The following is a 24368-nucleotide window of genomic DNA, read 5'->3' as shown; positions in this document are numbered from 1 at the left end:
TTTAAAGAGAAAGTGACCTTTTTTAGAGTGGGATGGAGTAAGATGGGAGGAACATCCCCACATTTATTAAGCTGTCCCTTTCACTCGACTTTACCTCTCCAGCTGAGCTAAGGTGATGACATTGGTTGTGTGATGGCAATCTAAAAAAAAAACGCTTTCACTTTCCTATCAGTTTTGGAGAGAAGTTACAGTCCCTTACCAAATGGTGGCAGCTTTGTCAGAAATGGAGGGGAGGAGGAGGTGGGGGGTAGAGAATGAATGAATATATATATATATATATATATATCTCATATAAGAAGCACAAGAAGCAGCAGCAGCAGCAGGAAAAAACTGCAAGAGAAGACAACCATCTTTCAAATGAGTCCCGGTCCCCTATTAAGCATTTTACGTGCATTTAATCCTCATAACAACCCTGAAGGAAGGTAGTCATTTTACTGAAAATCAACAATAGTCTTTTTTTAAAAATATATTTATTTATTTGGCTGCACCCGGTCTTCATTGCAACATGCGGGATTTTCAGTTGCGGTATGCAAACTCTAGTTGTGTCACATGGGATCTAGTTCCCTGATTACAGACCAAACCCGGGCCCCCCACGCTGGGAGCCGCTGAACCACCATGGAAGTCCCAACAGTAGTCTTCTGAGGTAACACCATTCCCCCACAGCACCCAGACACTCTTTGCTGGTAGGTGGTGAGGGCTGTATTCAGTCACTCATGAAATGACAAGACCAAGCCGACCCTCTCCCCACACCCAGGCCTAGGGGCCACGTGTGGGGAGCATCAGGTTAGAGCAAAACCAGTGTGATTACCCAGCGCTTGACACCAGCCCCCAGGCGGGAAACTTATGTGCCTGATGGGAGGCTGACCCAGCGCTGCTGGTGCCACCCCAGGAGGCCAGACCAATGGGGCAGCTAACAAAAGACCTGGCAGAGGCTCCCAGCTCAGGTCCCCAGAGAAGCATCTGATGCAACAGGAGGCTGCCCTGTAGTCTCAGATAACTGCCCGGGGCCAGCGCACAGTGACCCTACCTACCTTCCCCTCCCACTGGGCAGGAGCAGAGCCTCCCTGGGCCCAGGCCTCCCCGAGTTCCAGAGGGCTGGGCACTCTTTCCAAAGGCACCTGAACAGGGCTCTTTCCCAGATGCTTCCAACACCTAGACTGCTCCAGAAGGGGAGACATTACTTTGGGACTTCCACAACCAGGGGTCTGAGGGAGGGGTCTGTGTAGGTAGGCAGAGGGGACAGCTGGAAGTCCCTCTCCTCCCCTACCAGGGCTGCTAGAGAGTGGCACAAAGGCTCCTCCAGGAAAGTGGCAGAGAGTCCAGGAGCACCTCTAGGGTGAAGTTATTCTCAGAGCTGCTTTAATCTGGAGCTCCAAGAATTGTGGCAGTCTCCCTGGACCCCCTCCAAAGGATATTTAACTGGAACCAACCCATGTGGCTGGCACAGAAACATATCAACCCATCAGGATCCTGGCCTGAAGGGGCAGAGGTTTTGTGGGGGTTGTCACAGCCAGCGTGGAAATGTCTGCCTGTGGAGGCCTGGAGGGAAATGCAGTTTGCCTCTGCCATTTGGGGGGCATTCATATATAATCCTTTGAGCCAGATCAGCCAAGGGAGGGCAGAGAACAGGGTGCTGGGTGAGGCCACCAGTAGGATGTCTCCCTTATAGGAGTCTCAACTTTTACACCTAGCCTTGGGGTGGGTGAACAGGAGTTAGAAACAGCCCATTCTTAAGGACTACGTGCAGTTTGGGTCTTGTCATGGAATGACAAGGAAAGGAATCAAAGGGACCTGGAGGTTCCTGTGTATTCCCTTGGGTGGGCCAGTGCCAAAAGGATGCTATGCATGGCAGACAGCCCCCAGTGGCAGTGATGACAGTGTCCCCTCATCTTAATTTGGGCCCCCATTGGCCTATGCCCAACTCTCTGGTCTCCTTGCTTTTTGTCTTCCTCATGGACTCGACCGATTTCCTATCTAAACAACGTAGGCGGTTGCCCGTGTCTCCTGGATCTAGCACGAATTCCTTAACCTGGCACACAGGCTCGTGATTTGGCCCCTGCCTCATCTCCCACCAACCTCCTGTGCACCTGCATTGTCAACCACTTCCTCACTAAATGTCAAACTTCCACTTGCCCTTTGGGTCCTAAGGACCTTCCAGGATCCAGTTCTATCCCCTTGCTGAAGGGAACAGGACCTCTCCCATGCTCCCATATCACAACCAACCTTTCTGTATCTAAAACCACCTTTCCCCGTCACTAGCCTGTAAACCCTCAGGGAACAAGGACAATTCTTTTTTTGACAGGGACAACTTTTGATTGAGAAAAATCATATATATATGATGAGCATCACACCAACTTTGCCAAGGGCTCCACTCAGGCAGCTGAAGTGTATTTGCTAGTGTCCTGAGCCTGCGGTGACTGTTGGAAGGCAGAGCCAGAGACTTCGTAGCAGATGTGGACACATCAGTGTGGCTGGATGGACCCAAAAGCAGCAAATGACCACGAAGGTCAGGAGAGAAAAAAGTTAAGGCAACAGACTCTTTATTTAATGTGGTTTTAAAATACATCAAAATCAAGTCCCTGGCTGTTGTGAATACCAAACAGAGACAAAAAAAGGCCGTCAGCACAGCTTCAAACAAATCTGGACAGCCAGGTTGGGCCATAAGGGAAGCAGTTACAGGGACAGAAGGCAGCACCCTTCCCCCAGGCGGGTGCCTGGATGTCCCTAGGATGACCTCCTCTGTGCTGTGCAAGGTGGGAGGGCTGGAGCAGCAGCTGGAGAACCAACTCAGCAGGCCTCGGCCCTCCCCCATAGACACCAGGGCAGCTCCACTGGCCTTTTGGTCAGCCCTCCGAAGGGCCACCAGGGTGGGGGTGGAGGAGGGGAAATAACCATTTTTACAGACATAACATTCTCTTATAGAAAGTGCCTGAGCGCAGCCCATGGTCCAAAAACCTCACGGAAAACAAAATTTTTTAAAAGTGCTGCTGACACCTCTCAGAATCTGGTGTACATGAAGCTCTCAGCTGGACAAGACCCTGAGCACAAATTACTGTCAGCAGAGCCTCACCTGCTGTGGTCCCCTGGAGGAAAAACTAGCAATCTAAGAAACCAACACAGCCCTTGGTCCTAAAACTGAGGTCATGGGCATGAGACCTGCCCCAGGGAGGAAGGAACTGGTCTTCACTCATGGATAGGTCACCTCTTCATCTGGCCCAGGACCCTGGCCGGTATGGGCAGCACCCAGAAACCTGGGCTGACTTTGGGAAGCAGAGCAAGCAGAGCAGCTGTAGTGATCGGTTAAGATTTGGTCAACGAACAGGAAGAAGAATGGGGTCCCCAATTATAGCCTAGCCTGGATGCCTAGAGACAGGCGGCTGGAGGTGAGAGCAGAGGTTCTACCCTGCACAGCTGGGGCCACCTTGCTCACTGTAGATCCTCAGCAGCTAGACTTGGTTTCCGAGGGCTATAATTCCCCACACCACACTGGGCTCCAACAGTCCCCTCCCCACCAACACTATGGGCTTTAAGAGGTAGCTGAAGTGGGGCAGGCTATCATGTGGGTCACTGCAGGCCTTCCTGCTTGTTTTGAAGGGGGCAGGCAGAAACTTCTGTCTCTTCTCTGTACTTCCTTAGCTCAGCAAACCCCATATGGGGTTGGCAGCCCTTATGTTCCTCAGCAGAGCAGTATCTCAGCCAGGGATGGCAAATAGGTCTCAACACTCATACTGGTTGCTGGGGGAATCTTGAGAAATGATATACCAGGGATTTAGCAGGGAATACTCCGAAGCAGATTAGTGGTACCTACCATGGGGGGAAGAGGGGAAATGCTGTGCCATTCATTTGCCATCTCTGGTCTAAGTCCTAACATAATTCAGGAGTACTTAGCACTCTTCATGAACCTAATTATCTGAGGGATTTAAGTTAAGGGCTGAAAAGAGAGGGCTATTTGTGGAAGATGAAGGGACTTATAAGATAATGAATTAACTTCAAGGAAATACAGCAAGAAGCAAAAACTCAACCCTCCGATCCATCTTGGTCTGTGGCTCCCTCAGCTATACTGAAGCTGAGGCCCAGCTGGAGATGGGGTTATAGGACCCCAAACGCAGCGTAGCCCTGCTTCCTGACCCAAGACTCATTCTGCTGTTCCAGAACATTGTTCTGTACAAAGATTGACTAATACACTGGCAAGTTTGCCACCAGCAGGACTTTCAGAGTATAGAGTAGCATGTATGAGGGGTGGGAGTGGTGGAGCTAGAGAGGAAAACACACACAACTATCTGCAGCCATTCTGTGGACTTCTGGGGCTCAGTCAATGGCTGAGTCGCATTCTTACCCATTAGCTGTCAGATAAGAGCTGGGGGCTCCCACACAGGAAGAAATGGGATGTCAAGGGGGACATATCACAGCTCTTACTACTTGGGCAACAAAATCACGGCAAACCTCAAAAGAATGCACATTGGTGGTGTGGGTGCAGGAAGCAGAAACAGACTCATGAGGCCAAAGGGACAGCTGGACCCGGGGCCCGGCAACTGCTGCATGGAGACAGTGGTGGTGGCATCAGCAGTGGCCTCCCGGGATTGTAAGCTTGTGACAAAGCCATCAGAAGCCCTTTCCTTTCTCTCACTATAAACAAACAATCTGACTTCATCAAGCAGGAATCCTGAGCACCAACATGGCAAAGGTGCCAGGTGTGGTGGTGAGGGGGTGGGGCACTGGAGGCCAGGAACCCAGGCACCACCACCATAGCACCCCTTCTTCCTCAGAAGATCCTCAAAACAAACACTGTCATGTGCAAAACCGAAACAAAACCAAGGCAAACAGAACAAAACCCAAAAACTTTCAGAAAGAATCCTTTTGGTGATCTTGTCAATCATTTGTGCAGGCTACAGAGGCACCTGTGAATGATAAGGCTACTGCGAAGCATCATTGGCCTGGTCCTGGCACTACCGGAGCGCAGGGGAAGCTGAGGGGCTCCCTACCAGCACATCATCCCGCACAGAACATGCTCCAGGTCCCTTGTCCTAGGTAGGGAAGCAGTCTAATCACTGGCTCTGAGTGCCTTGTCAATGCTCTGCCTGGCGACCCCTTTTCCAGATTAAGAGAAGCAAAGGAGCTTCCAGGAGAGCTAGGAGAGCCAGAGCTGCCCAAGTCCCACTAACAGGAGAACACAGTCATGGCCTGGGTGTGTCACCTGTCATGAGCCCTGAAGGTAGCAGGGAGGGAGGGGCTGAGCCTCAAACTGGGCAGGGAAACGCTCAAATCACTTCTCCTGCCAACTTACTGTGACGGCAGCCACAGACGACAACTCCGCTTTAAGACTCTTCAGCTCACAGAAGAGCCACTGACTTCATCTGTACACACCCCCACCTCTGATGCAAGCCCGTTTTACACTTACAGATATAAATGTATGAGGCCTTGCACATATGCCATATGTACGTAAAACTGACCCACAAAATCCAAAACTGCAAAGAGTCAGATGGCAGCCAGGTCACAGCACCCTGGGCCTCAGCGGCGGGAGCCTCACATGGGCCAGGCCTGGCTGGGCTGCTCGCTCCCTTCCCAGCTCCCTAGGCAGTGATGGAGGCGGGTTCCTGGGGCCCAGTTTGGCCTGATGCTTCCATGCTCGGTGCTCCGGGGCAGCAAGGAGCTTCTGTGACCCTTGGGGAGCTAGGTGCTTGGACCCTGGGCCCCTCGCCACCCTGTTCCTTGGAGGTATTGGCAGCCTCTGGCCTTCGCTCAGGGCCGCTGTCAGTGAGGGGAGCCTGGCCCCCAGCACTTAGGTCCTGCACCCTCTTGTTCAGGTCATTGCGCTCTGACTGCAGTGCCCGACACAGCTTCTCCAGCCGCTGTATTTTGACCTGCAGGCCCTCCAGCTCTTTGTCCCGGAGTGTTTTCTAGGGAGAGACATAGGGCCTTCAGTTCCATGTCATCAACGCCCCACCCAACACTGCCACTTGGTAGAAAACATTCACACTTTAACAACGCTGGGCACCGATCAGAGTAAAAAAGCTGGCCGCTTTCAAGTAAAACAGCATAAAACAGCCCTGGTTTATGCTGAGACTTGGCTGTCGGTTGGGGGCAGTGTGGTGTAGAGAAGGGGCATGGCTTGGAGACAATGGATTCCTCTGTTTATCCACCAGATGGCCTTAGCAAAGTACTTGGCTTTTGAGCCTACTGCCTTATCTGTTATACTGGACTACTAATGTCACCCTCACAGATCTCAAGAGAGCTCAATGAACCGGCACATCTAAACACTCAGCAGGGTCTGGCACACAGCAGCCTCTCCGTCAATTAGTTATTTTCTCCTCCTACATCTCAAGCCACAAAATCAAATTATCTGGGCAGTTCTGCAGCTGCATGCAAGCTATGCGCATCACTGGCACCCCTTGTTTTTTCTGCTCCTTTCCTCCTTTCTTCCATCTGCTCTCTTTGCTTCCCCTACAGACCTATCACTAAGCTCACCACCTCCCTCGGGGAGACAGCCGACAGTGCCTCTGGACTTGGATGGACATGTATGTGAATCCCAGCTCCACCTCATGGCAGCTGCATCACTTCTCGGTACAATGTACAGGAAAGGGCCCAGTACTCAAGAGCCGCACACCCCCAGCCCAGATGCAGGTCACACTCAGCCCACCTCCTCGGCCATCTCAAGCAAGGCCTTGTTGCTGCTCTCCCACCGGGACCGGTACATGGTGGTTTCTTTTTCCAGCTTCTTGATCTTCTTAGTCATCTGGGTTATGTGACACATAAAAGGAAATGGTCAGGGGTCCAGGCTGTCTGTGCATCTGTGTCTCCAAAGTGGGGAACGATCCCAAGGGGGCAAGGTATTACTGGGCGCAGTCAGTGCCCTCTGTGCCACCCCAGGGTGTCTCCAGTTAAATACAGCCCACCCAGACCCTACTTATGGTCTCAATCACACTATTACTGTAAACAGCTCCCCGTGAAGCACTCCAGGGAGGGGGCTTCCTGAAGGCAGGCCCAGTGTTCAACTCTGAATGAAGCTGCTTATGCCCCTGCAGCCACACCCAGTCTGGACCACTGTTACCTTTTCCATCTCTTGTTTGAACGTGGTGAACACCTCACTGCTTTTGGAAAGAGTGTTCTGGAACTCTTCAAACTTCTCCGTGTATAGGGCAAGCTGGGTGAGAAAGAAGCCCACAGGTAAGACTGGGTTTCTCTGGAGGGCACTTCTGGTCAACACACTCAGACTCACCCTTGGCCCTCTGACCCAACAACTCTCTTGAGATACCAGTTTTCTTTAAAACAAAACAAAAACCATATATTTGGAAGGATATAATCTAAAATGTTAAGCCTAAAAAGTAGGATTTGGGGGTGACTTGTATTTTCTTTTATGTTTGTTTTCAAACTTTTCTTCCAGAATGAAGTCTAACTAATGTAACTGAAATCACCCATTCCGTCCCCACCTCCTCAACAGCAGCACAACAATTCTGACTAGGAGCCGAGTACTTCGAGCTCACCTAGCCACCTGGTCACCACCACACAGGTGCTGGGAGGGTCCGGGGAGAACAAAGTCTTAGGAAGGTCACACAGGAGTCAAGGTGGTCCTAGAATGAGGGTTCCATTTCCCTCCCCACAGGATGGGGCTCAGCGTGGGGACCACGAAGGCACAGGGGGAGGCTATACAGTCTCACCTGCTGTTTCAGGTGGGTCTCCTGCTGCTTCATCAGCTCGCACATCCTCTGCGACTCCACAGCCTCTTTGAGGAGCTATTTCCGAGACAGGACCCCAGATTCCATCAGAAGCCCCCAGAGGCTACATCTGGATTTTCTTCGCCACACGCACCATAACCCATCAAGGCTTCCTGCTCTCAGACTGGTGTCTGAGGAAGCAGTGCCCTGGTCTGACCAGACAGCAACCTCTCCCGTACAAACTTGACTATAAGCTGAGCCAGAACCCAACCTGCCTCCTCCCAGACCCCCACCCCTGGGGCCTGAGCCTCACAAAATCCTTCTCCCGCTGGTGCCTCTCCTCTGCCTCCTTCAGCATCTCCTGGGCCTGCTGGAGCTTGGCGTCCACCAGCTGCTGCTGTAGGTCCTTGTGTTTGAAGACTTTGTCAATGTGCTGCAGGAAAGCATCATGAGAGGGGTCCATCTGTCAGGAGCTCCCTTTCTCAGGGAGACCCAGGGGCTGCAGGGATGCCCCATGTGCAGAGACCAGGGCACTGCCAGCCTACCACCTCAGTCTGACATGTTGGACTCCCACGTGTCCCATAGGATGTGGGACCCAAGTCCCTGGAAGGTCTACTGCCCAACCTCACCTTGTGTCTTTCCCACTGAGTCACTCTAGAGTGAGCACAGGGGTTTAAGGATGAGATCAGCTCCCAGGAAGCCAAGTAATAAAAATACTCCAATCTCTAGCCTTAAGAAAGATTACATACTCCATTGGACTGAGAACCCTTACTTCTGGAGCCCAACTCCCTTGTAAATGAGAAGAAAGGGCAAACACGACTTCTCTACCAACATAACAGCTTAGCTCAGTTGGCAGAGATCTGCTGTATCTGTAGGTGAAGATCAGATGTGTGGATCCCAAGGAATGGCTGTCCTGACTGCTGGAGGAGCCCCGGGAACTGGGACCAGGTGAGAAAACAGTGATGGAGAGGTGGTGATGAACGTGAGTGCTACTTCAAAGGTCAAAGCAACTGAAAACAGGGAGGTGGAGAATGCGATGTATTTTTTGGATGGGGGAAGAAAATGTGGCTTCGAGACACGTCTAGTTTGAGACGTGATGAATTTCAGTCACCTGTGATCTACGGTTGGGAGGCTTGTGGGGCAGGATGGGAGTGCCTGAATCTGACTGGGGACGGGGTGCACCTCCACTCCCACAGGGAGAACCAGGGGGAAAGGAGAGGGAAGACGAAGAGGGGCCTCAGCTGCTTGAAGTAGGTGCCTCACTCTGGTGGCTCAGGAAGCCTCCATGTCTCTCAGTGCTGAGGGACAAGAACCAAACCAACTCCTCTCAAACCAGCCTTCATCCCAGAGGATGAAGCACAGGAAAAGAGGTGGGTCAGGGAAGGCCCCTCCAGGCCCTGCACACGTGATCACTACACTGGACTGTGAGCCCAAGAGGGCAGGGTCTTGCCCATCCCACCCACCACCACACCCACCACCACACCCACCACCACACACCACGGTCTAGGAAGGGGCCTGGTCCAGCCCTGTAAGGTAGCTGCCAATCTCCCTGTTCACAACATTTAAGAAACAGAAGCCCAGAACGCCAAGTGACTGGCGTGTGGGGACCCAAAGAGAGGGATCTGAGCGCCTGGGGCAGCAACCAACACCAGCCAAGGGAGTGATATCCTGCCCTTTCAAGTGGCAGGGGCAGCAGAGCAGCAAGTAATCAGAGGACACAGCCCCTAGAGTCGATCACTGAACACAGTTCCAGCTCCTCAAATTCTAAAATACTCTGAAAACTGAAATTGCCCTAACCAAGCAGATAAACTTGTAAGGCTAATAAGCATTGTAAGGTTAATTATAAACCTAGGCGAGAATACTCAGAAGTTTTATTGCATAAGCATTAACATGTCTGATTTGGGGGTGCTGCCACACGGCCCTGCTGGGGGTGCTACGTAATACCCAGTCCATGAACATAACTCTAGTCTAAAATGTGGACAGTTCTAATTCCAAAAGACACCTGGCCCTACTGTTTAGGACGAGGTGCTGTGGACCCGCGATTGTGTGGCCACAGGCGAGTCTCTTCTCAACACCTCAGCTCTCATCTACATGAGGATGTACAACATCACTCCCCTCCCGAGGAAAGGAGGGAGAATGGGGGAAGGGATGAAGCCTAGAAAGCGCTGCCTGGCACCGGCATCCACCCAGAACCCACAGTCCCCTGGCGACCCCTCACCTCCTCCCGTAGCTCGTACTGCTCAATCAGCTTCTTGAGCCTCTCAGCCAGCTCCACGTTCTCCTGGCGCAGCTTGGAATTGCGCTCATTGTGCTGTTCCATCTGCAGCTGGATGTCATTCAGTGTCACCTGGAAGTGCGAGGTCACCTCCTTGCGTTTCTCCTCCTCCTCCCGGGCCCGCTGCACGCCTTCTTCCTGGGCAGAGAAGTCAGCCCCAGCTCCATCATCCACTGTCCCCTGGCCAGACTCACAGGGCTCCCCCACCAGTTCAGGTATGTTCTCTCCCAGTAGCCCTCCCTGCTTTCCAAGTGAGGAGTAGCCAGGATCCAAGAGGTCATGCAATGGGGGCTCCTAATGGACCCCTCTGTATATCGGGTGACATCGAGCCAGAGACTCCCTAGAAAAATGCAGGCATACACGTAAGTGCCTTTCTAAAGAAATCTGGATTTCCGGAGGCCTACTCTTCCAGGCCTCAGAACAGGATTTGGAAGACCTATTTGTCTCAGTTTAATGTGCTTCTATCTCTGACCCACCCCCTCTCCCCTGACCAAGTAGTTAAAATTCAGTAATTCCCAGGGTTGGCAGGGCTGTGCAGAATTAGGCACTCAGACACTGTTGGTGGGAAGGCGATCTGGCAAAATCTATTAAAATTTGCATATTCTTCGACCCAGACATTCCACTTCTGAGATTTATCCTATGGATAAATTCCATGTAATTAGCCAGGGATATATATAACAAGAATTTTCACTGTAGCTCTATACATGAAACAGTGAAAAATTGGAAACGACACAAAACACATTAACTAGGGTACTGATCAGATGCAGCATATCCATACAATGATGCTGTTAAAAAGAATGAGAGAGGCTTATAAAACTGCTAGGAAAAGATAAGGCATTGTGTAAAGTGAGAAAATGGAATAGGCTATGAAACAATACATGTATAATAATTTCATTAAAAATACTTTACGTAAGCTTTTATATGTAGACAGGAAAGTCAGAAGGCTGCACTTAGACTTACATATAAGTAGGTTTACTTCCCATTAGTTTCTGCTGGGACTGGGACCAGGGTCAAGGAGGGTGGGCAACAATTACCTTTGATTTGTTAGACTTTTGTCACCTTTGTATCTTTTACATCACATTTATATTAAATTTGTAATGTTTTAAAATAAAATACAATTGAGAAAAACAAGTTGCAAAATATATTTACTGATGCAAATTTTTAAAGAAATATAAAGGATATATATACAAAAGCTATCTGGAGATCACAGTAATGACCAGGCCTTAACCAGACTGACCCCACCCTAGGAGAAGCAGAGGTTGGAGAAAGGCCCCAGCACTCCAGACTGATGACCCTCTCCACCCTCCAGCTGCTCACCTGGGACTGCTATGGGATGGAGAAACCTAAAGCCCTGCATCCAGGTTCCTTCAACACCTTAGCCTTTATCTCATCTAATACAAGTGCATGTCAAGTGGTTACAAGTAGCTCTCTAAAGTACGGCATCATTGGGGAAATCTCTTTCTATGCCGAAAGCCTGTGCTGCTTTTAGGGGGAAAGCCACCAAAGACAAGTGAGGTCAGGGAAAGCGGCTGGCCCACCTTGAGGGAACGGTTGTGGCGCTGCAGCTCTCGGCACAGGCTCTCGAGCTTGCTGCGGGCCAGGACAGCCTTGCTGTGCTCGCCACGCAGGTGGTCCTTCTCCTGTACCAGCTGGCTCTGCTTCTTCTGCAGGAGCTTCATCTGCTTCTGGGAGTTCCGGTGCTCCTCCAGCTGGGAATGGGGATGGGGACGGCAGGTAAGAGCCCCGTGGGGACCCAGGGTCTCCTGAGCTGACCCGACTCCAGCCACCACAGCTCAGGCCGGACACTATGAGGGTGCTTCACACACTGCCCCCAATAACCCCAAGGGCCCCAGCTCAAGGATACAGAAATGGACGCTAAGGACAAGCAGAGGGGCACAGCCAGCAGATGCCAGTTTCTCTCTGAGCTTTGACTGCAGATTCAAAGCTCGCAAGACTCTCAGACCATGACATTCCCCCAACTCTCGGGACACCCATGCCCTCAGATGAGCCCACCTGCTACCCACCTCCTTATACTCAGCAACAGACCCTGGTTCACCATTTCTCTCCTCAACATGATTCCTAGAGTCAAGGTGGCCTTTTCATTATCGACAGATAATCCTTCTGGCTCCCTGGCTTCACAGACCCTCACCTCTTCCTCCGACCCTGTCCTCTCTCAGCTCAGGTCCCCTCCCATGAGCCTATTCGGCACTGTACAGGAGAAATACAATGCGACTCAGAGTAATTAAAAATGTGCTGACCTCCCAGGGCAGGGAGGGTACGAGGAGAATGGGGAGAACTGACCAGCTCAGCATACTTCTTGCACAGAGCCGCGAGCTTCTCCTCTGGGGTACTCAGCGTGTTCAACGTCTGCATCAGTAACGTGATCTCCTTTCCTGCAAAGCACAGGGAGCAAAGGCATGTACCCCCTTCTCTGGGGGCCCCCCCTTCAGGTCTGGGCCCACTCTTCTGCCTTAAGGTAGCCCTCCCCTATTCTCCAGCACCCATCACAGACGACATGCTCAATAAATACTAATTAAATGAATGACTGAGTCTCTGTCAAATCCCCGTGGTGAGCACCACGAATGGGAGAAAGAAAACTGCCTACTCTACCTACAGGTGAAAGAAAGGTGTCCCACCTGCGAAGTCAGTGCTGTTTCAATGCAAGGAAGGCCCTTCTGAAAGAGGAAGGATGCAAAAGGAACAGGTCTCCTTAAGAACACTGCACTCCAGTCAACAGAGGCAGACAAGAGTGCACTTTAAAATGACTATCCTCCCCAATTAATAAATATAGCTTTCAATATTTGATCCTAAGATTAAAATAACTAAAAAAAAAACCCTTTAAATTAGGGCAACAGGTAGGGGGGTGGGGGAGTAGCGACTAAGACATGGGTGTAATACCACCTTTGATTCTCTGACACACACTAACCCTCCATCCCCACCCAAGTGACTCCCCCATGCCTGTGACTGAGTCAAAGAGAGGGCCACCGTACATAGCACTGTGCCAGGCTCCTGAAGTGTCAACCCCGGGAGGCTCTGAGAGATCAATGCAGAGAATGCAAATCATGGGCACACAGGCCAAAACAAATCCAACCCACAGATGGGTTCTGTTTGGCTCCTATCGTATTAGTTGCCAACTATTAAAATCTAGAGATTTCACATAGTAACTCTAGATTTCTGGCTTAAAAAAAAAAAAAAAAAGCCAGCTACAATTTTTACATGCTATCAACTCACTGGGACCAGGTGGCAGTCAAGCTTTGGATAAAGGGGGCATTCTCTTGGTCTCATGGGGCCCTCTGGCTAGCTTGGTTTATTTGAATTTTCAACCCTGGTCTAGTCTAATTCTCTTATTGTGCAGAGGAGTGAAAACTAAGGACCAGAGAGGAGAAACGTCTTGCCAAAGGTCACACAGCAAATTAGAAATGGTGCTGGCGGGCACAGACTGCCGACTCAGGACTCCTGCTTTCCATCTCTCAAAGAGAGCAGGCTGGACTTCGGTTCCTGCTTGCTCCCAAGGCCAGAAGCCCTTGTGCAGTGAACAACCTGTACACCTCTATCTATGGCACCACTGTCCCGGCTTTGATTAAACGACGTAGTTTGACAGTTCTGGAAGTAGGGTTTCCTCTGAATCCTGGCAGAGCAGGCTAGCCCAGGATGTCAGGTCCAAACTCCCTCCCCTCACCAGCCTCACAAGCAGCTGCCCTCTGCTCACCCAGACCCTTGGCTTTCTTCTTCTCCTGTGGCCTTCGGTGGTCTCGGTCTACGACCTCGTCACTTGCCCGGCTCTCGTCTGTGCCCGGCTCCCCCTTGGAAGTCTCTTTCTCACCATTGACTACTGGGGTCTCTGGCTCGGGCTCCCCATTCCTCGAGGCATAGGTCCTGGACTTCTCTGCATCTTCGGGTTCAGCTGGCTCACCCTGTGCCCCATCCTCGCCTGGGCCCCCCTGACTGTTGTCAACACAGTATGTACTGAGGATGTCTTCCAGCTGGCGGCTCAGCTCCTCAGAGACATCCTGGAGGGCCCCAGACTGAGCAGTTTTGGCTTGTGCTCCTTCAGCAGGAGAGGATGAGGGGCAGAGAGAGAAATAAGATGGTTATGCCACTGGTTGGGAGTTTTCAGGCCCAAACGTACTGGTTTGGGCTGCCTAACTTCTCTAAGGCTCAGTTTATTTCCCTGTAAAACGATGTAACTATTTCTCACTACTGCCCAACCACGCTTGTTGTGGGTATAAAAGAAATCAAGTAAGTAGACCATCCAACACACAGGGGTGGCATCATGTAGCAGGAACTCTACGTCCAGTCCATCCCCTTCTCCTCCCCGCCAATGTCACCTCTTGCCATTAAAAAAGTTTCAGGGGGCTTCCTTGGTGGTGCAGTGGTTGAGAGTCTGCCTGCCGATGCAGGGGACAAGTGTTCGTGCCCCGGTCTGGGAAGATCCCACATGCCGCGGAGCGGCTGGGCCCGTGAGCCATGGCCGCTGAGCCTGCGCGTCCGGAGCCTGTGCTCCGCAACGGGAGAGGCCACAACAGTGAGAGGTCCGCGTACCGCAAAAAAAAAAAAGTTTCAGGGAATTCCCTGGCGGTCCAGTGGTTAGGACTCCATGCTTCCACTGCAGGAGGCATGAGTTCCTGGTTGGGGAACTAGGATACTGCAAGCCGCTGGCGCCGACAAAAAAAAAAAAAAAAGTTCCAGAGGAGACACTGCTTTGGGAAAGCAAGTGTTCTCCTTACTTGCTGCAAGTAATAAATCCTTCCTTCTCTGGTGGGGAAAAAAAAGTCCCAGAAATGCCTCAAATATAAACAGCAGTTACCCACTGGTGAACGACGTGTTTGTAACCTGGATTTGCTGGTTGGGTGTCTCATTTGACTGCCAACCTGACTTGATCCTGTCAGAGCCTTCTCTCAAGAGAGTTCTGTCCCTGTGCTTAGAGTGGGAGCCTCTATCAACTCCCCAGCAGCCAGTGGGGACTGCACAGACTCAGCGCTGTCCTCCTCTCATTCTACATTTCCTCCTTGCTGGGTAAACAGTGGCCTTGGCCTCTAACTCCAGAAGCTGGACCGGCGCACCACAAACTCCTCCCCCTGCCCGCTGGAAAAGCAGAGCTGGCACACACCCTCAGCCTTCCCTGGAGCCTGGATGGTGGAACCTTCAGCTTCTGTCGCAGGAGCCGACTGGCTGGGCCGCCCCTGGGCTCCCTCGGGTCCAGCTTCCGGTTGCCCCGGGGTGTTTTTTGGGTTGGAAGTGTTGCCTGATTGCTTGGCAGCCCCATTCTTTTTGTCTTGGTTCTTCATTGTGGTTTGCAATGTTAGGTTAGGAGCAGATCCTATAGAAACAAACACACTTGCTATTTTCCAGACTTTAAAATTCTTCGCAGCCTGGATCAGAAATCCCAACACCGGGCGCGCAAAGCTTCTTGAAACAAACCGGCAGGCCTTCCCTGGAGGGAGCCAGCGGTTCTCCGTTTCCGGTCCGTCACCGGCGCCTGGTGTGCCCAGGAGCGAGGGAGGAGCGGCCTCCTTTTTCCTGAAGCCACTTCCCGGCACAACACGGTCCCCTCACCACAGGCCGCGCGCGGGATACGTTCAGGGCCCGGGACTGACGTGGCGGGACGCTGGATTCCCGGTCCTTCCCCGCCCCCCACGCCCCACGTGCCGCTCCCCCCTCAAACCCGCGCGCAGCCACCCACGCCTCGCGCGCCCTCCAGCCGCGCGCGCCGGGCGCGCGCATGCGCACAGGCCTCAGCCCTGCCCCCCGGCCCGAGCCCTAGCACGGAATCCACGCGATTCCTCGCACCGGCCAGAAGCGTCTGGGACCAGACCCTCTGGCTCGCTTCGTACCCCTAGCCGACGCTGTACGCACCTCACCGCCGACGCCCTGACGGCTTCGCCCGCTCTGCCCTCGTACCGGAAACCCTGGATAACTGCTGCCGGCAGAGCCTCCTGCTAGCGCCGCAGCCAATCAATAGCCGGCGCTCGCGCGAGGCTTGCTGGGAAAGATGAAGCGAAGGCGGCCTCCGAGGCGGGTGAGTTGGGAAGGGAGGGGAGGGAAAGGACTACGCTTCCCTCCATGCACCGGGGCTGACCCCCACTCCCAAGATGCAATAGGGTTTTAGTCCTCGGAGCCGCAGACCCAGGAGGTCCGAAAGGAGCCAGTCATTCTGCACAAATACTCACGTCAGCCTCGTTTCTGTCTCGAAGGAGCTATGATTCAGCTCCCAGAGCCTTGCGCCTGGCTGCTTTTTCCGGTACGCCTCCACCACCCCGTCCCTCCTGCTGTGAACATCTACGACTATCTAGGAACCCTGAGGAGGAGGGAGAGAATACACTGGGCTGGGCATCAGCCCTGTATTCCAGTCCCAACTTCACTAATTTGCTATGTGACGGTATTCTTTTCCCTCCCAGGGCTTCAATTTCCGTATGCAAATAGAAGGTTTTAATAGTTTTTTGAACAATAGCTTTCCCCGTTCCTCGTAAATACTGTACTGTTTGTTATTGCCAATTTACAGCTGTGGACTGTAAGACAAAGGTTAGGTAACTTGTCCAAGGTCACATCGCTATTGAATGATTAGAGCAGATTCAAAGCTAGGAAGTCTGGCATCCATCTTTACTGGACTACCCTGTCTCTTACTCAGAAGAAACAACCACCACCGTAGGCTTTCCTTGAGGATGAATCAAAATAACTTGGGAAAGTAATTTATTTTTCCATCTTCATTACCAGCTTGAGCCCCTCTCTGAAAGGTGCTGAGGGGGCCCTGCAAGGGGGACTTTGGCCTCAGCAGATTCCTGAGGCTTTTCTGACTGGCCCACCCTCTACAAAGTCCCAATTGCACTGGAGCTAAAAGGGAAAAAAAGCCAAGCTTTTCTCCAAGTGTTAAGATCACAATTCTTTTTCTGTTTGTCTATAGATAATGGAATAAAGCCCAGCAACCCATGTGCCTGGAATTTAATGCCTAAATGGTTTGTTTGGCTTCTGTTTCCAGCCAATCCTGCCCAATCCCTCTGCCTTTTTTGTTACATCTCTACTTTTACTATCTCCAGGATTTCCCAGGTTTTTGCAGGTGCTTTTCTACCTTCCAAAATTCCCTTCTTGGTGAAACAAAATCTTTTGAGGGCCACTGAGCTCAAAGTTCACTTCAGAACCTTTTCAGTACTCTGCAGTCTGTCCTAGCTCCCTGGGTCTAGACAGAGTTCTATTACAGCATTAGTGATGAGGTGTTGAAATTATTTACTTACAACTCCCTGAACGTTCAAGAACTGTTGGCTAAATACTTTAGTCCTAAAGCCTAGCAACAGTCTGGGGGCTGAGAAGGCAGAGAATGTTTTAAATTGTTGTGCAAATTGGGCATCTTTTTAGGGCTCTTAAGATGTTAAATATTTCCTCTAGTTGAAAAGACTTCAGCGCAGTGCTCTTTCCCACCCCTTAGGCAGTGTCTACCAGGTAACACTGAGAGGCAATATTCGTATAACAGTATAAAGGTGGAACTCAAGCTCAGAAAGCGTTGGAATTCAAGTCTCTCAAAACCAAGGCCCTCATTATTTCCAGAAAAGCATGTGGGAAATCTCTTGAGGTAACATATGAATCAGGCCTTCGTGGATTTCCATAGGAAGAGGGTGTTCTAGGCAGAGATAAAGAACATAATATAACAAGGTACACATGGGATGAGAGGTGGAGTGGTGCACCAGGAAGGGTCAATGGTGGTCTCCAGGGGCCAGCTGGGTAATGAGAACAGACAGGCAAGGAATAAGAAAATTTGATAGAAACATGGGTTAAAAAGTTACTTTCTTCTTTGCTGTAAGAGAAAATGGCAACATTAGCGCCTGCCAGAGTAAGGGAGCCCTCTGGGAGTGGTGGTTGGGAATGGTGGTGATGGTGATGGGTAATAGAGCTCTTGCAGATTGTTTTCATGCAGAAACTCAGGCCCAGGAGTGCCAGATAGTTTTAAAATATAGACACATCTTTTAATATTGGCAACGAATTAAAACTTAAAACATACTGTGTCAGCCAACCAAAACCCTCCTTTTTGGGTTGTATCAACTTTTTGGCTGCTAGTCTGTAATCGCCGCTTTAGGAATTGATCTAAACCAAAGTGAGGAGTTTGTGAACTACTTTGGGCTCAAAGGGCTGTGGAGTGGTGATGAAATGTGAAAATCTTACAGAAACTCTAGAAAATGCAAATTAAACCACAGTGAGAGCCAGAGCTTCCATCAGTGGTTGCTGGGGGTTAGGCAGAAAGGAGGGATTCCCAAGGGGCATGTGCAAACTTCTAGAGGTGATGGACATGTTCACTCTCTTGACTGTGGTAATGGTTTCATGGATGCAAATATGTCAACACTTAACCAGTTGTTCATTTTAAATATGTGCCATTTACTGTACGTCAATTATGTTTCAATAAAGCTGATTTCAAAAATTCTTTATAGCAGAAGCAGGCTGTAACAATTCTTAATTCCACTGTTAGGTCAAAAGTTTAAGCACCCTCACTTCAGTGACTTCCAAAAAATCCAGTCTAGGATCACTCCAAAGAACACGATTTAGAACTTTGCAACAGGTTTTTATTTTTGCTTTATATCTATTACAGTGTTTGAAACCTAAAGAAATACATTTTCTCTTCAAATTTGGATGTGTATATAAATATCATTTGTCTGGACTCAGCACACTCAATGCCATGGTTTCTTGGCCTGTATCTGCTCTGAAATTATCAAGCTTTGTCTGTCTACCCAGGGGCCCTGAGAACATGGAAAACAATAGCCAGAGTTTATAGTTCTTAAAAGCAAATAAATTTGGAAAGAAAAACTAGTAAGGGAAAAGGTTTGATTCACCTTCCTAGGGTCTATAGCTGGGAACCCAAGCTGTTTTTGAGGGATATCTGGTCTGTCCTGGGTAACTGGGACCTCATACCCCCTTTGCTTCTTTAGTGGTTCAATCAAAAGCAGTTCCCACAAATCTGGCTAAAAGAGCCAATACCCAAATCCAGGGCCTGAGGATTGTCACCATGGCAGAGTTTTCTCTTCCCAAACCCAGAGGCCGAACATCTGACCTACATAGGGGAGCAGGGCTAGAGTTTAGCGGAGGGGTTCAGGAATGTGCTAATGTGGACATCAGCAGTCAGGCTGGCCCAGAAGTAGTGAGGTGCGCCCAAATGCACTGAAGACCTTTATGACACACTACACAAATCTTTCTCCTGGGATGTTCTGGGCCTCAAATTTAATGGTGCCTCTTCTAATTCACAGCCAGGTTTGATTCTGCATGTAGCCCAGGCCTGATGCAAAATGCCCTCTCAGAGGAAAACAGCTTTAATTAACAGACTTACTTGGTTTATACTGACCTCAAAATTCTTCCCTTACCATGGTCTTCATCTGGGGGTGGGTCTAGGGAACAGCCAATGGGATGACTGAATCCTTTATGAAGGCCTTGGCCAAAGAGCAGCTATTGCCTACCACATGGATCCCCGCAGGGCCAAATTCTCAGCTTGTTGGCTTAACAAAAAAAATACAAAAGTTAAGACAGAAAAAACACTGGACAAGATTGGTCTAAAATGTGCAATCCTAAAACGGCTATGGAAAAAACCTACTCTGAGCAATTTCTCAGTCTCACATGCACTTATTTCTAGGATAGTCCTACCCGGAAGATGTTGCTACTGGTTGTGAGGCTTTCCTATGGTTCAGTGCACTGAGCCTTGCACCCTTCCCCAGCCTGCCAGGGAGGCAGACAGGCACACACAATCCTGAGGTCCCCAGCCAGCCTCTTCTCCCCATGGGTCCCTGTAGTGCCTGCAAGGACCTGGAGAATCTGGCTCCTTGCCTTCAGTTGAGAATCCAGAAGCCAAGCCCACAAGATGAATCTACTGAGGAATATTCAAGATGATGGATACCAAGCTGAGTGAGTCTTGGGGAGAAGAGACATGGCCTGAACAAATGAGCTGAGGCCTTCAAAGAAGGGCCTGTGGGAGGAGGAGGGAAGTACTGCTAGGCGTTCATCTCCTTCCCTTCTATTTTGCTGGAAACGGGTAATTGTACAGTGTAGGGGGAGGGCAGGCAGACATGAGAAAATTGAAATCTAGTTCATCCTGCTAGAGTTTTCATATTAAACTGGTTTGGCTGAAGAGAAAATGAAGGTCAGTGCCTGAGAGCCTTCTTTCGCTCTTCCTTAAGTGTGGTATAGCAGCTATAATCTGTGCAGTTCAGCTCTAAATAGGGCTCTTGGAAAGAGGCTTCCAGGGAAAAGAAAACAGGAGTAGACCTAAAGGTTCTAGGTAAGGAGGAACACAAAGGGTCCCGGAAAACTGAAGTCATCAACACGTTACTTGGAAGGGTCTTCTGTACCCACTGCCTCAAGTAACTAGGCTGGCCAGGTGAGGGTGGAACCTATGTGGTTCTAACAGAAGGTTGCAGCCAATACCATGGCCAGTCAGTCAGCGGGGATAGCTCAGAACTGAAGGCAGGCTTCTAAGACCAGAGAGCCTGTTAATACTAGAGAAGATGACATGGGGGTGGGATGCCCAGAAGGGCTGGCAATAAAGAATAGCTGGCACTGTTCAAAACAGTATTTGAACACTTGAGCTAAGAAAAAGGCTCCTTGTCCCCTTAATCCACACCTAAGTATCTCCAACCCACCAGAGATCTTAAAATGGACATAGCTATGTGCCAAAGTATTAAGATTCCAAACACAAGTCTTCTCAGGCTACTCCCTACAGCAGGTTGGGGAGCCCCTCCATCCCTGTAACATCCATTCAGAAATCTGTCAGAAAGCTCTGACTTCGCCTAGGCCAGGGTCTGGAGTCCAGATGGGGACTGCCCACGAAGAGTGGCTGTCAAGCCTGGGCTAAAAAATATTTTGCTTCCCAAGATGGCCAAAGGAGAGAAGGAGATACAGAAGATGATGTTACTGCCTCTGTGGGCTGGAAGAACTTCACCTGTTGACTGAAAAGGGGGTCAGAGGAATACAGTGGGAAAGCACAGTCTGAGGAAGACACTAACAAAGGAAAGCTCCTAGAGGCCATGTTTATCTGAAGAGAAATTTGTCCTCGTGCCCTGGGAGACTTCAGCCTTTGGAGTCCTTGTAGAAAACAGGCTTCGAGTAGTAACCCATGATCAACAGAGTCTTCTCTTTGGTGCATGGCCCAGATCTGAAGCAAAAGTAGATTTGGGAGGAACAGCTGGGGAAGGCAGGATGTGTATGTCTCACAATAAGAATTTGGTCCCAATGTCAGGGACTTAATTATTGCTAGAGATGTACAAAGTAGATCTTACTAAAATAAAATGCTCTGCCCTTTGGACAAGGGGTGGGGGGTGGCTTTCTTTTGAACTGTAGGAAAATGGTTTTGTAATGGAGTCGGCAGGCCAAGTGAAGAGGGTCCTGCGCCTTGCCTACCTGGGAGAGTGGGGTTGGTAGTTATCATGCCCAACCTGCAGAGCAGCATCTGACTCACTTAGGCAGTACAGCACTGGTGTCACTTTTCAGTGATAGCCACCAGCCGCAACCACTTTTCTCAGAAAATGCCTCTGGAGTTGGATCTCAACACTGGAAAGAGAGGGCAAATTCAAGACCAGTGGCCAAAAACAACTGAATGTTTTATCTGTAAGCAGAGTGGCATGGATTTCACCTGAGCCAGAGGGGGATGTGTAGCAATGGGAGCAAGAATGGCATTGTTCCTGGGGAAGGGAAAATACAGTTTGGAGCAGGGCACCTCTGCCCGACCTCTGTGGGGAAGCAGGGACAGGGCAGATTGTGCCTTCAGCTCCACCACTGGCCTACACTTAGCCAGCAACTTCCTCCACCCCACCCCCAACACCTGGGCTTTACTATCACATGTAGTCCATTGAAGCACACAGGCAAGCCATTGAGGCACTGCAGTAGCTCTACTCAAAGGGGAAAGAAAAGGCATTAGGATTATATTTGTCACAGGAAGGGTAAAATCCAAACCATGTACAAGGATCCCAATCAGGGAAGACATCAATCACTCTCAAAAAAAGTCCTGAGGCTGCTAAATATCTCGGACAGGAGACACGGCAGCCACCTGCGATAACTTATGTGGACAAAGGTGTTTGAGTCTGAATCTGAGGAGGCAGACTGCTTTCTGGGTTTCCTGATGTAAGCAGGATGCTCAGTGGTAAGGACTAGAGTGGTAGACTTCACCGGGCCCTGGGGCCATCCTTGCTCCCTCCATTCAGGTACTAGGACAATCAGACCAGGATGCCCTGCTATATAAAGGTTCCAGAGCTAAGGGTTGGTCCCTGGTGGTGGCCCGGAACCCAAGCAGAGAGGAGAAGGATCAAGGTCAGGCTTCCTGAGCAAGAGAGCTTCCACATCTCTTTTTGGTCTTCCTCACAGTATCCTACTTACAGAAATTACAGAGACAGTTCCTCCTCTTGAGACCAATTAAGGTTGACCTACGTAATATATAGAATATAAAAAAATACAGAACTTTTTTGACATTCTCTCCTTTGGAAGTAAAATATACATGATCCAACTACGGAAGAGGAAGAAGAAGAAAGGCCAAAGGCAGGGATCCACTGGCTATCCCAATACATGACACTCTCACTCCAACCTCCTCTGCAATTTATGGGTCACCAGAGCAAGGACTTTCTCCTCAGGAGAAAGGAAGGACCACAGCCCTCTGTCACGTGCTTAGGAGAAAATACAGCTACCTCAGACGTTCATCTCAACTCTGAGGGGAATTTTCAAGTAAACAAATGAAGTTGGGTCGCACCACTGGAAGGTGGGTAGGAAACATGGGATCAGTAGCGACACATGGGAAGCCCCGTCTGAAGGCCTGTGTTCCTCTCCCCTCACTCCCACTGGTGTACATGCCCCAGGAGAGTGAAGGGGATCTCCCAAACTAAAGAGGTCTGGGCAAGGGGTTAAAGGGAGGGAGGGGCCTTTGTCTCATGGTGACCTCCCCCTCAGCCTCTAGTCCCAGACAATGCTGGCAGCTGGGATTCCTAAAACCAGGAACTCATGGCTCTGGGAAAGAGCAATTGTAATACAAGAAAAATGTGCAAAAGAAAAAAAATTAAATAACGCAATCCAAGCATACAAGATTAATATTCTGTCCGAGCAAGAACACTTTGTTTTGGATTTCTCCCCTCCCCTCCCACCCCCGACCTGTGGAATATTCCATCTGCTCAAGTACCCAAGATAAGAGTTACAGAGATCAGGGCAGAGGACTGGGAACGATGAAGGAAGATAAAACGGAAGGAAGTCACCACTAAAGAAAAAAAAATAAAAAATAAAAAAGGTGCAAAATTGATTACCTCAGTCCTCCTTTGTCTACCCCTGGGCTCCTGGGTTAAAGACATATGTGCAGCCAAAATCTAGTGTAAGGAAGAAAAACCCAACACGTCCCCTTCTTGTCACAAAACCCAAATGTGAGCCTCAGATGGTTCTGTCTGTCCAGAGGGTGCTCCCTCCAGGGAAGGGGGCGGAGCAGGTCAAGAGCACAGTTTCCAGGGCAGCAGAGGTGTGTGGTGGCTGATGGTGGGGAGGGCTGGTTTCCCGCCCACCAGAGGGCTGCCTTTCCGCTGGTTGGTGGTGCTTCCCATCCCCTCCCCTCCCCGGAGGCAGACATTATAGCTGGAAGCCCTCCATGGGGGCCTCAGGCTGCTGGAAGATAAACTGCTGTTGCGTTTCATCCACTTGGGGAGCCAGGCTGCTATCATCATCTTCTACGCCAAAGTAGTGCTCAATGAGGTCAAAGGCCTTCTGGTAGATCTCCTGGTTCTCATGGCTCTGGAGAAACTCAATTTTATCCAAGCCTATGGTGGCAAGAAGAAAGGAAGGAGAAGAGTAAACTTTGAGTGCTTTTCTCTGGGTCCATGAAACAATCTATTTTTTCCTTCCCTGAGTTATGTTAGCATTTATAAACACAAGTAATATGATCAGATCTCTCTTTGATCTGAAAGAGGAGAGCCGAGATCTTTACCTAAAATGACATAACACCAAAGGAAAAAGACCAAAATGTCAGTTATAAACCGGAGAGTCTAGTCCCGATTCTGCTTTTAACCTGGGCAAACCATTACTGTTCTGAATCTCTTGGAGATGAGTGATGAGTCAATCCAGCACTAACAGACCTTGCTAAGGAAACCATAAACAAAACTAAAAGACAACCTGCAAAATGGGAGAAAATATTTGCAACCGATGCGACTGATGAGGGCTTAATTTCCAAAATATACAAACAGCTTGTATAGGTCAATAACAAAAAAACGAACAACCCAATAAAAAAATGGGCAGAAGGGACTTCTCTGGTGGTCCAGTGGGTAAGACTCCGTGCTCCCAATGCAGGGGGCCCGGTTTTGACCCCTGGTCAGGGAACTAGTTCCTGCATGCATGCCACAAGTAAGAGTCTGCATGCTGCAACTAAAGATCCCGCATGCTGCAACTAAGACCCGGCGCAGTCAAAAACAAATAATAATAAATAAATAAATATTTTTAAAAAATGGGTGTTGTAG

The 24368-nt window shown here is 50.0% G+C and overlaps 2 protein-coding genes across 2 annotated transcripts in view; both read right to left on the bottom strand.

The window, feature by feature from the left end:
- Positions 1 to 2523: 2523 nt before the first annotated feature.
- TXLNA (taxilin alpha) lies at positions 2524 to 15870 on the bottom strand. The gene is made up of 11 exons (XM_060018183.1): positions 15784 to 15870; positions 15038 to 15247; positions 13637 to 13975; positions 12229 to 12320; positions 11466 to 11636; positions 9871 to 10065; positions 7966 to 8085; positions 7656 to 7730; positions 7049 to 7141; positions 6638 to 6733; positions 2524 to 5897 (listed from the first exon to the last, which is right to left on the bottom strand). The coding sequence occupies exons 2-11, from the start codon at positions 15213 to 15215 to the stop codon at positions 5571 to 5573; spliced, it is 1686 nt and encodes a 561-aa protein (XP_059874166.1). The 5' UTR covers positions 15216 to 15247; positions 15784 to 15870; the 3' UTR covers positions 2524 to 5570.
- Positions 15871 to 18262: 2392 nt separating this feature from the next.
- The window catches only part of KPNA6 (karyopherin subunit alpha 6), a 51607-nt gene continuing 45501 nt past the window's right edge, over positions 18263 to 24368 (bottom strand). The window contains exon 14 of the mRNA XM_060018168.1: positions 18263 to 23675. Within this exon, the coding sequence (XP_059874151.1) occupies positions 23488 to 23675 (188 nt within the window). The 3' untranslated portion in view covers positions 18263 to 23487. The remainder of the gene's footprint in view (positions 23676 to 24368) is intronic.

Source organism: Delphinus delphis, chromosome 1, assembly GCF_949987515.2.
Source record: "Delphinus delphis chromosome 1, mDelDel1.2, whole genome shotgun sequence".
Taxonomy (NCBI): Eukaryota; Metazoa; Chordata; class Mammalia; order Artiodactyla; family Delphinidae; genus Delphinus; species Delphinus delphis.
The sequence above is the reverse complement of the archived record's forward strand: the minus strand, read 5'-3'. Positions and strand labels throughout refer to the sequence as shown.

Bases quoted from the DNA above. Each gene is read 5' to 3' on its own strand.
- TXLNA (XM_060018183.1), bottom strand. From the start codon at position 15,215: ATGAAGAACCAAGACAAAAAGAATGGGGCTGCCAAGCAATCAGGCAAC. The intron at 8,086-9,870 runs GTGAGGGGTCGC...GCTTTCCTGCAG, and splicing joins AGTACGAGCTACGGGAGGAG to CACATTGACAAAGTCTTCAA. The intron at 5,898-6,637 runs GTGGGCTGAGTG...GTCTCTCCCTAG, and splicing joins TGCTTGAGATGGCCGAGGAG to AAAACACTCCGGGACAAAGA.